Genomic DNA, 18,916 nt, shown 5'->3' on the forward strand with positions numbered 1-18,916 from the left:
ATAGTATATTGTGCAATAAGTGCGCTAAGTTGTCTATTGCCCACGAGAGCGCAGTTGCTCATCCGCTCAAGTGGGCAATAGACAACCGCACGAATTGCACATACTATTTTATGAAATCTGAGAATCCAGGAGCGAAGCCCCGGTGGGGTCCACATATTTTCATTCAGTTTAAGTTGACCAAATAACTGTCATTTAAATGTCACTTATTAATAATAATATTTTCGAGTGTGTAAATATTTAATTTTTGCGTGTTTTATTGCTAATTCACGTGCGACAAGTAATAATACCGCACGCAAATAAATAGAGTGGGCAAACGGCTAGTTACCGACCTAAAAAACATGCGAAAACATAGGACTTATCCGTCATGAGTAATAAAAAAATATTTATGTTTATGCTTAAAAGTAAATGCAATTTGTAAGCACACGAACAAAATTCTTTCCACATCACTTGTGAGGTAGTGTTCCTGGTGTGTTTTAGTTTTCCCTGTAGGCATTATCTTTACAAATAAGAACAATCTAAGACAAAATAATATTAAAAATACATTTACCAAGCAACAACAACTAAACAAGAAACAAAAATAACGTTACGTATTTACAGCAATTGTTTAAAATGCGAACCACCCACATCGATACATTTCTGACATCTTCTATTAATGGAACTAATTGAAGCTAATATCATGTGGTGGTTTTCTTTTAATTCATTACACCCATCTTCTATTCGCTGCAGTAGTTGTGGTCTAGTATATATTGGAGTAGAGTAAACTTTTCAGGTAGATCACCCCAGACATAGAAGTCCAGGGAATTTAGATCTGGCGATCTGGCTGGCCAAGACACTGGACCCTCTGCACCATTATGGTCTTCTACCTATCCATCATCTCATACAATTTTCATTAAGCCATTTTTGTATTATTCTCCTAAAATGCGCAGGTGCACCATCTATTTGTATCCAGCTATTTTGTCGTATATTTAATGGAACATCCTCTAATAATTCAAATAGATGGTCGCCTTGTGAACGTAGCCTCATCGGTCCAAAGTATTTCTAGTAAGAATTCAAACTGATAAAAATTCAGGCGTCTCTCTGCATCTCCCGAAAGTAAATGTTGCACAGGTTGTAAATGCCATACTTACGTAGAACTTTTCAAATTTCCGATTTACTCACCCCAAGATGCCCAGACGTTCTTCGTGTACTTAGCCGAGGATCGTCGCCTAATGCTTTTAAAATTTTATTTATGCGCCTTTCATTCCTTTGTCGTGATTTTCCAAATATTGTTTTAATCCAAAAAGATGAGTGTAAAGAATTTTGTTGATGTGCTTACAAACTGCACTTACTTTTAAGCATAAACATTAATATTCTTGTAATATTATAGTTAGAAGTGTCTGCCACAAGGGAATTGTATTGGTATGAATAACTTGAGAACGGTGAACTTTAGGGAAAAAATTCAAGTTACCTTTTTTACGTATTTTGTGCATTAGAAAATAAATTCTTACAATAGCTTGTAAAAAATACAGTGGCGTAGGTTTTTTTTATAAAAAGGGGGTGACCCTGTCCAGTTGTACACCACTGTTAAATCTTTAGAGCTCATATTTTAGAGAATACAAGGTCTACTAACATACATTGTCTGTACTAAATTTTATTGAAATCGGTAGATGGATTCCGGAGATATAAACAAAAAATATATTTTTTTAATAACTTCAACATCGCGTATCTCTAAAACGAGGCCGTTCCAGACCCATGTTTATAAGGCAAACACCTACTATTTTAAAAAGATCTATCTGCCCTCGAAGCTTCCTGCATAAAATTCGGACCACCCTGTATAGTGTTATACATGTCCGCGGATTGAGTTTACAAGAGGACAAATGGACCAAAAAGTGAAAGATACGAAAAAGAAGCATTCTTGATAAAAGTTTCTGCTCGTTTAGAAAATACCAATCACCATGACGAACTTCAATTTTGTTGTACAGGGTGGATCAAAAACAAAAAATTGTTATTTTGCGTAAGAGCATGCCATTTTGCAAGATACGAAAAACAGGCATTCTTGATAAAAACTCCTGTGATGTCCCTTAGAAATCGTGCTAAATAATTAGAAATTGTGAAAAAAGTCATATTCAGAAGATTTTAAAAGAAAATATATTTCCTTTAAAATCACACTTTAATCAAACATTGAAACAAAATTTTGAATGAAAATATTGATTTTTATAAGTTTATTATGTTTTCTAATGAATATACATTTTCTACTAATGGAATTGTAACATCCCAGTACGTCAGGTACTGGCCTCCAGATAATCCTGAATTTAGAATAATGACAAGACAATATTTTACAAAACTAAACGTGTGGTGCGCGATATCTGTCCATGGCATTATAGATCCATATTTTTACAATAACACCTGTAATAGAATATCGTATTTAGAAATGCTGATACATTTTTTAGCGATAAACTCGGTGAGGTAACACAATGGCGTAACCATAGATTTGGTCCAATATGGATTGGTGGAAATGGTCCAATTTTGTGGCCCCCAAGGAGCTCTGACTTAACATGGCCGATATGTTTTTATGAACTCTGTAAGCATGATGATGCAAATATTTCATGAGAATACTCTGTAGAGAGCTTCTCGAAATGTCCAATTCTTGATCACAGTGCAGAATTGATGTTCCTGGACTTTCAGCAATATTCTCATGAACCGCTTCGATGTTTTGTGTTGAACTTCTTGAAGGACGGCCAGACTTTTTAAGGTCACTAACTGATACCGTCTCCCTAATTTCAAATAATCTCTTCACAGTTGATGGAGTTAAGTCGCTATTCCAACCATGTTTTGTACGAAATTTGCGAATTGTAGCAGGCTGCCAAATCTTCATTATTTTTAAAATATTGCTCAATAATGAAGCGCTCCATTTTTACTAACCCTAAACTGTCATCTGTCACGATGCCTTATTTGCTATACTGTACCGCACAAATGGCGCTAAATTAAAATCTTACGTGAATTTTGGGACACAAAGTATGCATGAAAAATAATTAAATTTTCTGCAGAATAACTTCATAAATATATATTATCTGAAAAGGAAAAGTGATTAAAAAATATTTTATGGGCAATCCATTTTTATTTCTATACTCAAATGTATTCATATTTTGTTTAACAATTTACATTTAGAAAGTTGTCATCAAACATTATTAATTTTAGTCGTTTCTTTAAAAAAATAACACAATAGTTAAAGATAACTTTACAGCTCTTATAAACTAATTTTGCTCATTTATTTAATTTCAAAATTTAAAACTTTACATAATACTTATCGTGACCTATGTCACTAACTAGTTAATCCTTTTTCTCCTCTTAATGTTCTGTCGCTAGATGTGAAAAACTAAAAAATTGTCATCAATAAATAAAAGTCAATTATAAAATTCGCTTAAAGCCTATTGTGATTTTTTCTTTGTTATATCTAGTCTACCCACTAGATGAGCTTTAAATAAGTAATAGACTTTCTTAAACAAAATAAAGAGAATTGATGATGTAATCACTGTTACTGAAATTAGGAAACCTATAACATCTAAGAGGTAATACTGATATAGGGGTAAATCAGCTGCAGGATTCCTTAAATGCTTAGCGCCCTTATTTCTGATGACGTATTCGGTCCACCATATGGCCTGCTCTAAACCTGTCATTGGTGTGTCTAGGGAGAGTTGTTTGAGCCTGCGCGCTGAATTTTTGTATCTGTAAGCAGAAACGAGTAATTCATATTTACTCAGTTTAATAAAACACTGTTAGGCCGTCAGCCCGCTGCAAAAAAACCGAATGATTCCTCCACCTATGCCCTTCAAGGTATCGTTAATTATGCACAGTGTACAACCGTGGAACAAACACCGGTAAAGGTAATTGTTAATTGAAAAAAAAATCGCGTTTTACAATTACATTTACACGCATGCCGAGCATACTAAACGGTATTTTAGCAACAACAATTAATCGGAAAACGGTCGGCATACGGGCAGAGTGGAACCAAAGGGTCTGGTGACACCCTTAAAAGTGTAAATAAATATTGCATTTGTAAATGATTGTTACACGTACGCCTATTCGAAATTCAATGGTTTTTGGCATAAAGTGCATAATTTCCAAAGCGCATACAATTCCTGAAGTTCTAATTAATTTCACGCCTGTATGACTGCGTATTAATTGCACAGGTATGACAATGATAATGCCAAATTACATTAAGATTGCAAAATGACTGTTTCATCATGAACTTTTGATTTCTTAAAGGGCATACGATTATCGTTGAACTCATTCTAAAAAAACTGTTTTAAAAAGAGCAAATTTTTATTTTTTTTTTGCAGCGGGCTGAGGGCCTATGTGTTGTGTCAGTAAAGTAGACCAATATTTATATATTTCTCAGTTCATCGATCGATCTGAATAATAACTTTCTTAAAAGGTTAAGTATTTTATCTTAGGTTTTTCCTTTTAATGCACTGAATATATCTTAATTTTGAAAGCATCCTTATACAGGGTGTTCCTTAATGATATGCGAATATTTAAGGGTGTGATTCTACATGAAAAATTAATGATAGTTTGCTTTGTAAACTATGGTCCAAAAATGTTACGTTGCGAAAATACGAGGGGTTACAATTTTAGTAAAAAGAAGGAAATTAATATTTTCGAAACCGCTTGAGATATTTCAGTGATTTATTACTTGGTGATAGTTAATTATGGTCCAAAAATGTTACATTGCGAAAATACGAGGGGTTGCAATTTTAGTAAATAGAAGGAAATTAATTTAATATTTTCGAAACCGCTTGAGATATTTCAGTGATTTAGTACTTGGTGATAGTTAACAAAAACGTATGATTTTCAATACATAATTTTTAACTCTTAACAGTGGCGTGCGTGCAAGCACTGACTGATATTTTTTAAGAAAAAAAATGGTACGCCAATGGTTTTTTCCCAAATAAAAATTTATTTTTGAAATCTCCGTTCAATTCGAAAGCTAAGAGCTCTTGAGTCTTGTCCGGCCATGCGCCGTTTTCGAGAAAAAAGTAAAACCCGTTGTATTATTAATTGTAATTAATTAATGTAATTACTTGAAGAATACAATTTTGCAATAAACCTAGTTAACCTGGAATGTGTCACTTGCATTTCTGACATTTTGGAGTAAGTATCTATCTATCATTCAAACCTGTTCGCTGTGAATATTTTCTTATTATCCCAATCGTGCGTGGCCAGATAATTGGGCCTTTTCTAATATGCATCGTCATCTTCTTGAAACTGGTAGTGTCCGAAAACGTACATGAAGGTAGACCTCGAAATAGTAACACCTGAAATTGAGGAAGCGGTGCTGCACTAAGTCGAAGAACATCCTGGAACGAGTACGAAGAAGATCGTTAGATATTTGAATATTTGCCACCAAATTGTTTGGAAAATTTTAGTGGATTTTTTCCGTACTACATTTTAAGAGTATAGGTATTACTTCTTAGAGATTTTCCAATGCGTGTGGCCCTTTGTAAGTAATATTTTCATTATGTTATGCGCAAAATCCGCAATTTAAATCACACATTCACGAAAGAAGCTAATTTTTCAAGAAATGCCAATCAAAATTTTGAAATTACACAACAGTCATTTGTGGGCGAATGTAAACCCATTTCCAACAATAATTTTCGGTCAACGTATGCGCAGGAATCATTGGTAGACACTTTATTGGACCATTCTTCCTGCCGGGACGACGGACAATCTTGCCTTTGCTGCTTGAGTATGTTCCGATAGCAATAAGAAGCCGAATGTACATACACGATGGTGCACCAGCACATTTCAGTGTAATGGTTCTCAATTATTTACAAACAGTTTATCCAAATCGATGGATTGGCCACGGTAGATCTCAAGAATATCCAACAAGTTCTACCAAGTTCTACCGAACTCAATAATTGGTTAGGTTCATTTTTAAGGGGCCATCTTAAGACGCTAGTGTACACAAGTCCCATTAATACTGTAGATGAATTAAGAGAAAGAATAATTGCAGTATTTGATAGAATAAAAAATACTCCGGGAATATTTCAACGAGTGCGCAATTCTATGAGAAGGGGGGCGGAAGCATGCTAATTAAGTGAAGGCGGTTATTTTCAACCATTTTTATTTTTAATAGTTTGATTGTTAGTTAGTTGTAATGTTATGTAAATGCTATATGTTGTTAATTGTTATTGCTCATTACACGCAGGTGCCAACCTGTAATGTATTTAATTTTTGCTATTAAATTATTAATAATTCTGATTTTTTTTTACTCAAAAACGGTTAATCGCAAAACAAAAATTCAAGAGAGCACTTACCTTTTGAATTGAATGCAGATTTGAAAAATAATTTTATGTGAGGAAAAAAACATTGGCGTACCATTTTTTTTCTTTAAAAATATCAAAGTCAGAGCTCGTACGCACGTCAGTGCTAGAGTTAAAACATGCGCCTTTATTAACTATCACTACGTACTAAATATCATTGATATATCTCAAGCGGCTTCGAAAATATTAATTAATTTCCTTCTTTTAGCTAACATTTTAACAGCTCGTATTTTCGCAACGGGACATTTTTGGATCATAGTTTATGAATCAAACTATCATTAATTCTCCATGTAGAATCACACCCTTAAATATTCGCATATCATTAAGGAACGCCCCGTATAAGTAGCAACACTAGCAACAGCTAGGTGTTTCCATTTTAACATACTTTGGGTTATTAATCACTTCAACAATGGCATTCTTGAGTTCCTTTTTCTTTACGTACGGGTGTCTTCCAACTTTTATAGCAAAACCTTTATTATTCATCAACCTAGCATTTTGCTCCTGATCACCAAAGAAAGGTATTACAACACATGGAACTTCATTATGAATTGTCTCCTCCATCGATTGCAAACCTCCTTGAGTTACGAATAGCTTTATGTTTGGGTGAGCTGTAATACATGAAATTGATTAAAAATAAAAATTTACTACTAATTTTAAGGCGATGACACATTATTTTGACGGTATACCACGATACGCTAGCCGTGCTTAATTAATAAAACTATATGAAATTTTTATGTTATTTATTAGTTTTAGTTTAGTTTTAGTTTTAGAGTTTTAATCCCGTGCTCATAGTTACTTTTAGGTTTCTGAGTGCTCAAACTTCAAACAAATTTCGATCTAATTTTTTTTTAAGATATTTTACAGGTATAATAAATTCCGATCATATTATATATATCTACATTTTCAACATGTGTCAAAACGGGAACGTTTTTGAACATTTACTGTATTTTGTAAGAAATAATATTCATTTGGAGTTTTGGTTGTTCCTATGTATTTTTAAGAATTAATTTGTCATAATGAAATTAAAATTGTATAATGTTTTAATTTTGACGCAACAACTTATCGATTTATGTATGACCAGTAAAGTTTTATTGTAACGTGTGATGGTAATAGTTTAAGTAACTAGATGGAAATCACAGGGTCTAATGACACTTAGAGTCTACGATAATTCAATAAACATAGCAATCTAAATAAAAAATTTAGATAAATTTGGAACGAATACATTGAAGATGAACAAAAAGTTTGAATCTGGTTCGGGCTGTATTGGGGGTCATTAAGGTTTGCAAAAAATGTAATACAATTTCCAGGGTCGTATTTAGAAAAATGAAGTTGATGATGGTCCCGGAGAGACGAAACGTTACATATAAAATTGATTATGCCATTCGATAGAGGGCAAAAAGTTGCCATGAGTAAATGTTCTTCTTTTTTCAATATCACCTCAAACAAGGCTGACATGAAACAAAAACGGATTTCCAAAATTTCGGTTTTTTCCAAATATTTCGAAAACCAATCATGTTAGCCTTGATTTTTTAAATGCATAATGTTGGTCCCCTAAGTATGCAACTTCGCCCCCATTTAACGTGGTCATATCCCTAGCCGAGACATAGTCAAATTTCTGGCGATTTTAGGTACTGAAATCTTGAAAAGTAAAACGTGTAGAACAAAAGTAAGCACAACAATAAAATCCTTGATGTTCTGTTTATTCATTGTTACTATTTAAATTTATTCAAACAAAATAATAACTAAAAAAAGCATTTGTAAAACATGCTTCTGCTGTTATCCTAACCCCACATTTTAAGAATTATTTTCACGTACTTATAAATAAAAGTAAACAATTTTATATGTAGGACTAAGCAAGTAAATGTTATAAGAATATTTACATGTGGAGTTTATATAAAAAGTTAGTATTTTCGTAGACTTCAGTACCTAAAAGCTTGATGGTTTGATCGTTTTTTGCACCTCTTTATTCATTTTACTTCGGTGTCTTTGAAAATACGCAGATGGCATGACATAACATTCCTATTATTTGATAAGCTTTAGATTATTCAGTTATTAAATGTTTGAAATTATTTGTCTTTGTGGAAAACACTATTTAAAGAATACGGCGCCCTTAAGCTACTTCATATCTCTTACCGTTTCCGATATCCCTGTAGTGAGAAGCGAATTTGTAACAACCTGTATATTCTAATCTATAATAATCTAATAATCTCTACAGTGTGTAACTTTTAGTGGGGGTCAGTTTTTTAGGGGTAATACTTCGTGTTCCCCTGAATACGAATCTGAAATTCTTTTTTTTAAATCATATAAATATTCGAGTTAATTAGTTTTTTAAAATGCACTTTAATTAGATATTATGCATGGATTTCCTTTTTGCAATATCAGACTTTTGTCAATATTAAAGAACAGACCAGTAAGACATTAAACGTTGAAGGCATAACGGGTGTTATAGGATAATAATGCCCTTGATGTACTTGAGTCAGAGCTCTATCTCGTCAACATTGACGCATTGTTATCCGTATATAGATACCTTATTTACTATTTGTTTCTGTAATAATTATTTCAATTTAAATTAACACATCAGTATGCTTCTTTTCTTAAATTATTAATTTTACTGAATTACTCACCTAATATACCAAGCTGGGGCGCCCATTTTATTAGTTTCACATTATCTGGTTTACCAGGTAACGTATCTGCTTCAAATTTCCATAGTACCTTATAGGGCAATTCACCCAAAGTCTCAAGGATAGCGCTTAGAGACTCCGCCTGGAGATCTTTGCTTTTAACGTTACTTCCTAAACTGAAGTAGATAAAACCGTTGGCAGCACTGTCCAAGAAATTTTTTATGTCCTGTAATAAATAGTGTTTGATTTATTATTATTTTATTCAAAAAACAGTTTAATATGTTATAATTTGTTATACTTTGTGACGATAGCGACTAAAATTTTAACAAATATAGAATATATTTCATATTGTAAACCATACAAAAGATTATTTAATAGAGGAGTATCTGGAAACAAACGGGCCATACTGTAAAGCTAACTCATTTGAATGAAAATAGACTGATTTAAATTCAATTACCTTTATTTCATACTGTACTGTAACGAGTTATTTCCCGGATTCATTTAAGTCCGGGAAATAACTCATTACAGTACTGAGTCCGGAAAATTTTTACTTCCCGGACTACTTTAAAGAAACACAATATTCACATTTTTAAAAGATTTTATCTTTAACACTACAAAATCAAGCCTATAAAAACTAATTATAATTATAATTAACAGTAACTGTGCAATGTGAATTTCCTTGCAGGCTGAATGCAGGAATACCTTTAGGGACAGAATCTTCACTAGACACGGTAGTGGTGGTGGATATAGTTGTTGCTTGGTCTGAAGAACCTGTATAAAGTTTTCTCCATTTTGAATCATCCTTGCTGCTTTTGTTTTGTTTTCTAAGGAATCTTCAATGTATTGTCCCGCAACAGATGAGCTTCTCCATGCACCATGACGCTTCAGTGTTGATAAATCAGCTCCCGCATTCGCCAAAATAGTGGCAGATGTTCTGCGGAAACAATGCCCCGTATATTTTTCTGGGTGTTCCAACTACTTCAAATATCCCGCAATTTTTTTTGGTGCACCCCTTCCCCCCTCAATGGTATGTATGCCCGCTTTTGGGAAACACATGTTCCTCTTCTATAACCCAAACAAAGACAATCTTCTTTCATATTTTTAGGTCGGAGCTTAACGTATTCTCTGAATATTTCCAGAAAGTTTATTCCTTCATTGTCGTCACTCAATACAGTGAATACCCGTTTTGTATTCGTCTTAGAAATGGGAATGGTTATAATTAGTTTGGTGCCACAATCTTCAATGTCTTTTAGGGTCATATGGTATAACTCTTCTCGCCGACAACCACCAGCAATGCCTATCATTGCGNTTTTGTTTCGGCAAGCTGAATTTATCACTGTAGATGCTAAATATTATGTACAGTAACATATTATTCCACAGTCATAAAAATGGGGGGAAGATTGTTTACACGGTGGTTAATTGTATAATTTTTACGTAAATTCTTGTTTTTCGCTTATAACTTTTCCATTCATTTCCACGAGAAAACAGTAAAGTACTTTTTTTTCGTCTTCAAAAGACCTACAAAACTGGCCCTCGAGCGTCAAAAAATATTGATTAGCTCAAAAGTTATAAACAGAAGAAATTTATTTATGACTTTTGAATTAAACATTTATAAACTGCGTTATTATTACCAGAACGTTTTGGCATCGCATCCTTTCATTCCTTATCACTGTCTAATAACTCACACGAAATCTGGAATCGGTAAGTTGAATAGTTTACAAGTTATGGCCTTATAAACAAATTAACTAATTATTAGTCTGGACGATCCCCAGGATCTTCCACGATCGCACTGATTTTTTTCAAGGTAGATTTCATAACAATACGTTGAAATCTATATATTTTTTTAATTTGCAACCTGAAATTTTTTTTATTTTTTAGCCTTAGTTGTAAAATGAAATAATCAACGCACGAACGTGACATAGTTATATTTTATTACATATTCGGAAAGCTTATGAAAAAAATATTGTCAAAATTCGTTGAAAAACAACGGAGTTACCGACTGTCAAATATATTATTTTTAAGCGAATTTCCCTTATTTAATGGCAGGACTATGAATATTATCGTCATTTTCTTCGGACTCGCTGTCGTTCGCTTCCCCCACCCTTCCACCGCGCCACAGCTCGCCGAAAATCAATGGACTTTGACAATATTTCTTATGCACTTAAAATACTTCCACAAAGCAAATATTTTTACCTGGGAAAGTACTAGAGTATCAACTTAATTTGTTGTTTTTCAACGAATCTTGACGATTTTTTTTTATCTTAAAGCTCTTTTCATAAGCTTTCTGAATAATATATAACTATATCACGCTCATGCGTCGTATATTTCATTTTGCAACTAAGGCTAAAAAATAAAAAAAATTCCAGGTTGCAAATTAAAAAAATATATAGATTTCAACGTATTGTTATGAAATCTACCTTGAAAAAAATCAGTGCGATCGTGGAAGATCCTCAGAATCGTCCAGACTAATAATTAGTTAATTTGTTTATAAGGCCATAACTTGTAAACTATTCAATTTACCGATTCCAGATTTCGTGTGCGTTATTAGAATGAGAGGATGCAATGCCAGAACTTTCGGGTAATAATAACGCAGTTTATAAATGTTTAATTCAAAAGTCATAAATAAACTTCTTCTGTTTTGTAGGTCTGTTGAAGACGAAAAAAAGTACTTTTATTTCATACTGTACTGTAATGAGTTATTTCCCGGACTCATTTAAGTCCCCCAATGGTATGTATGCCCGCTCTTTGGGAAACACATGTTCCTCTTCTATAACACAAAAAAAAGAAAATCTTCCTTCATATTTTTAGGTCGGAGCTTAACGTATTCTCTGAATATTTCCAGAAAGTTTATTCATACATTGTCGTCACTCAATACAGTGAATACCCGTTTTGTATTCATCTTAGAAATGGGAATGGTTATAATTAGTTTGGTGCCACAACCTTCAATGTCTTTTAGGGTCATATGGTATAACTCTTCTCGCCGACAACCACCAGCAATGCCTAACATTGCGATTACATGTAACAATAGATAAAATGGTTTAAAACTGATTGTCAAATTGATGAAATTTCGACTAACGAAACCAAGAAATGTATTTTTTGTAATTAATTGACATTGAGTACCTATATCATTCAAGATGCACATTGTTTAATTCAAAACTAATGAAAAGGTTAAACTTATTTACCTTCATCAAAAGATACTCTTCTGATGGGGTTTCCTTCATGAATCTATTAACTTCTTCTCTTGTTAAAACCTTTGATTTGTTTGCCTGATGACCAACTGCTTGCCTTTTTAAGAAAGCCACCAGTTTTGGATATTTTGAAATATCACCTCCTCCTTTTATCATCAGTATAGACTTGAGCATCGAATATTTTGCCCACATTGTCACAGGATTCATCTTTTTGGAGATATCCAAGAAGTATGCCAAAAGGATATTCTCATTCAGGCCGTTTTCCACCTTATAGGTTTTTCTCCACACGTTGAAGAGCTGGTATTCCTTCTCATAACGAGCAGAAGACTTCGTAGGCACCAATTTACTGGTTGCTTCAGCACATTTTAGCTCGATTTCTTCCATTTTTTACGAAAATTATCACAAAATACGCACGGGATGACAAACTGTCAAATTTGTTATTTTTGTTTTTAGATCACTAAGCTAAATCAAAAGCCATGCGATAAAACAAGAATCGAAACCATGCTAACACCTACATACAGGCAGGTTATGTAAAATAAAACATTAAAATTTCATTTTTAATACAACGCAGTATGAAATAAAACGTTGTACGATACACGGCCGTGAAATGTCATTAAAGTACTCGTCTAGAAATTCCTGACTCGGCTCCTTCGTCGCCTCGTCCGTAAACATCTAGACTTGTACTTTAATATACCATTTCCCGGCCTTGTAACGTAAATAACTATACTATTTTCTCGTGGAAACGAACGGAAAAAAGTTATAAGCGAAAAACGTGAAGTTACGTAAAATTTATACAATTAACTACCCTGTAAGNATTTTTAATACAACACAGTATGAAATAAAACGTTGTACTATACACGGCCGTGAAATGTCATTAAAGTACTCGTCTAGAAATTCCCAACTCGGCTCCTTCGTCGCCTCGTCCGTAAACATCTAGACTTCTGTACTTTCCCGTCCTTGTAACGTAAATAACTATAGCACAATGTTGCCTCTTTAAAAAGTTACGTGTCTTGAAAGACATTTTATGTCAATAATTTTTAGTTAACCTTTTTATCACAATAATTTTCACTTTATTTAAAGTTATTAAGATAATTCAAACGCATTTAAAAAAATCCTAAAAATCTTATCAAATAAAGTCAAATGAATGTTCTTCGATAACAAAAATCTGGGTATGCAACGGACATTTAATGTCACTGTCAAAATTATTAACTGATGATATTATGGAAAATAGTTACATTATGCTACACTACACTACTCTATATAGACAAGTCTATGCTTTGTAATATTCAAAGCCTAAAAACATAGAGCATATCAAACATAAAAAATTCCATCATATAAGGGAATTTTACAATGGCACATCACAGAGGAGAATAACGTTCAAGATGTATTCCGTTATGTCCTATGTTCCTTTTAATTATTTCCGCTGTTGTAATATTTCTTGTAAGAGAGTGCATCGTACTTTAATATTCTTCTACTTATTTTCTTTGAAATTAAAACTTAATACTAAGAAGGAGGTTTCCGTGCAAAAACCACATAAGCCATGGTAAGTACAACATTTTTTTCTTACCAAACCATTCATACTCTTCGAATAAAAATGTTTTTTACAAAACAGTTTTTCGATTCTACTGAAAATTAAAATTTCTTGACTTATGTTGTTTTTGAAATGAACAAGAAGGAAATGAATTGAAACTGTAACATTCTAGCGGCTATTCAATCCCCGTCACCGACATCTAATAACGAAGCACTTGTCGTCGTCAGAAAAACGCGATTCATAAGTTAATATTTTGTCCAAGCACCATTTTTGTCTATAATACTTGCAATCTACGTGGTATTGATTAAATTAATGGTCATGTGTAATCCTTAGTGATGTTATCCCATGCGTTTTCAGTTGCCTCCCAAAGTTCTTCGGCGTTAGCTGGATGGAAGATTCTGTCGTAGATTTTTTTCACCATAGATCCCCAGGCGTTCTCGATAGGATTGAGGTCAGGGGACTTTGAGGGCCAAGGTAAAATATCGATGTTGTTATCAATGAATCAATCTGACGCAACACTTGAGGTGTGAATTGAACAATTATCCTGCTGGAAAGTGAAATTCTGATGGTACAGTATAACATTTTCCATTATGCGCACATAGCCGAAGTCCAGTGAGACGCTCTTCCATCCACCAACAAACACCAGACCCTTGGTAGCTTATCTTAGTCCAAATGTTAATGGAAAATCTTCCGTTGCACTATATGGGCTCCGAATACCTTGTATTCTTCGGTCAGTAGATACGGACAGAACCATCGAAACAAGTCTGAAAACTTTTCTCCTCCGAAAATATAACATTCTCCCAGAAGTTGTGTGGTCTTCCTACAAATTGTCTTGCAAACTCCTACCTTTGTTCTCTATGCTGGGGAGTCAAAGCAACTTTATCTGCGGCCACATAATTCTTCACCTCCGAATCTTTCATCCGCTTGCTTCCTTGTCAGAAGGATTTCTTTTTAGGTGGTCAAGGAATAGATTATCTTCTCCAATGCTGCTTACATTTCGACGCCCACCTCCGTGAATATAACGTACATGCAGATCAACCGCAACTGCTTGCAATGACCAACCAGTCTGAAGTTATGATAGTTCTCACTTCTCTGGTTCCGTTAAACGCAACATCTTGAATTACCAAGCAAATTCGCTAATGACACTGACATAAAAACTTGTCATAATAAAAAAGCATACCACATCACATTAGAAAAATAAATCGCCCCCTTTCAGGGTCGGCACTGTACACATTCCTCAAACTTTAAAACATGCTAGAATTGAGTCCCTTTATGTTAATACAAAGCAAGAGTACACTAAATTTCATTCAAATCCATCAGCGCATTATAAAGATATGACAGAAAATATAATTTTTCTTGTAAACTTTAACACAGGGTTTGATACAGGGTGTATTTCAAATAACGCGCCCCCAGGAAAAAAGCCTATAGAGCAAACTGCTTATAATTTGTCAATTAATCTATTCCTGCAATTTCTGTATTTAAAGTTAAATCACCCTGTACATTAACAATTTGAAACATCTGAGTTTTTTATAGTAATTTATATATTCCAAAACTAAAAAAAGAGAAGCATGTTTAATAATTTTAATAAGACGCTGTAAAATTTGTAGTGACGTCATTAGTGATTTTCGAACATTAGTTTTAAAATACCTGTTCTGGAATTCTCTATCTAACAAAGGAATAGAATGTAATGGGCATTTAAAAAAAATAAGTATTGTAAACTGTAATAAAAAAACGTTAAATTCAGTTGAAATAAAAGCAATTATCATAGAAAGAAAACATTTTTCCATGATTCAACGAAGTATTTGATGTAATTTCCTGATTACATACACACGATGCGATAACAGAACATTAACACTAAAGTAAATAAATGGATTTTTTTACAATCACTGCCTATAATTAAGATAGATAATAAACACAATCTTATCCGGTTTGTCAAAGTCTTCTAATTAATGGATTCTTAAGGAGAAAAATTAGAAAATGTCAGAAATAGTTAGAAAGACGGTAATTTAATTAATTAACCCAAAACTGTTATAAGTACAAAAATTTTACAAGAAAGAAATTTTTTCCTTTAAGACAAAAAATAAAAGCTATTGCATGATTTCCGACATAATTATGAAAATTGTTCAACGTAGGCGGTATTTTTGTTAATCCAATTTCTTCGTTTAATATGTCATAACGTGACATTTATATTAACGAATTACAGAATTAAGAGAATTAAGAATTAATTCAGAATCAAAGAATTAATTAAAGAATTTAATAGAATCTTAAAATTTGTAGAAAATTTTAATATATTGTCAGAAGCACAACATGATTTTCGGAAAAATCATTCTACTCAAACTGCAATTTTAATTCAAAAACTTGAAAAATATGGGTTGCGTGGAAAAATTGAAGACTGGGTAATATCTTATCTCAGTGACAGATCACAGGTATTTGCGGTAAATGGATCTATTTCGAAAAAATTAAATATAAAACTTGGGGTGCCTCAAGGTTCAATACTTGGTCCGTTACTTTTTTTAATTTTTATCAATGACTTGTCAACCCACTTTACTAATAATTTAATAATGTTTGCTGATGATAACTCATATTTGTGTTGTGGAGACAATCACATAGATAGATACTTCATCCTTTCTACAAAAAGATATCACAAAATATGCTGAATACTTCAAATTAAACAGATTATTTTTAAACATTACGAAAACACTTTTTATTATATTTTCACCTAGAAATTCATTTCGCGACAAGAGTAGCTTAATTAAAATAGAGAATAAATCTATTAAGCAGTCAGATACTACTAAATTCTTAGGACTTACCATTGATTATGCTTTGAATTGGGAAACACATATTAATATATTAGCATGTAAACTATCTTCTACATGTTATGCACTTTACAGATTATCAAAAATTGCAAATAAACAAACAGTTTTATCATTTTATTATGCAGAATTTTTATCAAGAGCATCATATGGTATAATTTTTTGGGGTGCATCTCATAGTTCAGAAAGAATTCTTAAAATACAAAAGAGAGGTACTCGAAATATATTAGGAATGTCCAAATATGCATCATATAGAAATACTTTCAAAAAATTACAAATTTTAACTTTACCGTGTGTACATTTTACAAATCCTATTATATGTAAGAGATAATAAGGATTTATTTTTACCAAGAGACTACTATCATAATTATCCTACCAGAGGAGGTAAAAATCTTATGATTCCCCTACATAAATTGACAAAATATGAAGAGTCCTAATATATAAGGGAATATTAATATACATCAATATAAAAACATCACTGGTAATAAAACATTTAATAAACAAATAAAACATTATTTAACTGAAAACAGTTTTTACTCAATTAATGAGTTTTTGAGCATGTATTAGTGGATCTTCGATTATGTTTATTGTCATTTTGCTAAATTATATTTTAGACTGTATTACGTAAGTTTTAAGTTTTATACTAGATTTAGTACTTATTATACACATTTTGTGTTACTTTGTAGTTGTGTTTATGATAAATATTGCATTTTGTACTGACTAATCCTATACCAACAGTTCACCAACCTTCAACAAAATTTTACAAGGCGTTTCACAGTTATTTGAGATTTTTTTTTAATTTCTTTAATACCCTCTAAACAAAGTAAAGGGTAGAGGTAAGTTGAGTTAAATCTGTTTATTTTGATCAGAAAGCAATATTCGTTCATTCCATATAAAGCAATATTTAATGCATTTGCAAAAATTAAATACGGTATATGGTTTTATTAAATCACAAATTTCAATATTCTTCAGATATTTGTTCGAAAAATTTTAATTTTATGTTTTTGGTTACAAAAAACATGATAACATTTTATTTATACTTTAGAAACTTAAAAATTTAATACAAAATGGCTTCTGAGATATTAAAATAACTCTTGATCTGTTCCGACCCTAAAAGTAATTGCTTTGTTACATAGCCAATTACAACTTTTAATTTCTGAGAAAGCTTAATTAGCTTCAATAAATAGATATTTATCTTAACAACCACGTGTTTATCTGAATACAATACAATGTTGCATCTGTATTTAATAATAATAGTTTTTTCATATAAGATGTATTTAAGCGCTTTAAAAAATAATGTAGCTGTTAACATTGCACTATAAAGATAATGGATACAAAGCACAATATATTTAGTTATTACGAAACAAATCGTTGTTAATACGTACCTGAGATAGAGGTTTGGCAGACTTATCTCTCATACTACCGATATTGATTGTAGTGGGACCAATAGCTCTAACATGTTGCAAAACTGGATTCACATTAAGGAAAAGCATGTCGACGTTGTCCAATAACTCGTTTATTGTTGAAGTAGTGTTGAAAAACTTGGCCATAAATTTGTTCTTCAAAGGAAAACTAAAGTAATCGTAGAATAACATTGTATATAGGTAGTAGATCGTACTTGTCACCCTTTCTTTAAAACTCAGAGGATAGACGAACGGTGATCCCAAATCAGGATATAAACCAGGATGCGCAGGATTTCCTATTTCAGTGTGGAATCTTGTGAATACTTCTAAGGAGCTTATTAAAATTGTAGGGCAATTATATATTTCTGAAAATNGTATAACAAAATAATTTCTAGTGCCACTATCGATCCCGGACAAGTCAAATTAAGGACCTAGGATGACAGAAGACACTTCATTTGATAATCCTGGACCAATATATTTCGATGAAAGTACATGGTGGATCATCCAAAAAGTTATCCACAAATTTGCGTTCCTACACGGTACAACAAAATAATTTCTAGTGCCACTATCGATCCCGGACAAGTCAAATTAAGGGTTTAGGATGACAGAAGACACTTCATTTGATAATCCTGGACCAATATTTCGATAAAGGACACTTTACTTTCAGCAATATTCTCACGAACCGCTTTGATGTTTTGTCTTTTTTCTTGTTTGCAACACTGTACCGCAAAAATGGCGCTAAATTCAAGGCTTACGTCAATTTTGGGACATAAAGTATGCATGAATAATAAAATTTTCTACAAAATAACTTCGTAGATATATATTATTAAGGAATGCTCTTTTTGATTGGCAATCGATTTTAATTTCGATACTTAAATGTATTCATATTTTATTTAACAATTTTCAATTAGAAAGCCGTCATCAAACATTATTAATTATAGCCGTTTCTTAAAAAAAAATAACACAATAGTTAAAGATAACTTATAAACTAATTTTATTTCAAAAATTCAAAATTTAAAACTTTACATAATACTTATCGTGACCTATGTCACTAACTA

At 32.4% G+C, this 18,916-nt stretch overlaps 1 protein-coding gene across 1 annotated transcript; it reads right to left on the reverse strand.

Moving 5' to 3' along the window:
• Window positions 1-3,250: 3,250 nt before the first annotated feature.
• On the reverse strand, window positions 3,251-18,182 carry LOC108912727 (UDP-glucuronosyltransferase 2B15-like). The gene is made up of 4 exons (XM_023454434.1): window positions 17,841-18,182; window positions 8,927-9,149; window positions 6,688-6,910; window positions 3,251-3,705 (listed from the first exon to the last, which is right to left on the reverse strand). Exons 1-4 carry the CDS (start codon window positions 18,048-18,050, stop codon window positions 3,408-3,410), a joined length of 954 nt encoding a protein of 317 aa, XP_023310202.1. The 5' UTR covers window positions 18,051-18,182; the 3' UTR covers window positions 3,251-3,407.
• Between the last annotated feature and the right edge of the window lie 734 nt (window positions 18,183-18,916).

Source organism: Anoplophora glabripennis, unplaced genomic scaffold (genome assembly GCF_000390285.2).
Source record: "Anoplophora glabripennis isolate ALB-LARVAE unplaced genomic scaffold, Agla_2.0 scaffold63, whole genome shotgun sequence".
In the NCBI taxonomy this organism is placed as follows: domain Eukaryota; kingdom Metazoa; phylum Arthropoda; class Insecta; order Coleoptera; family Cerambycidae; genus Anoplophora; species Anoplophora glabripennis.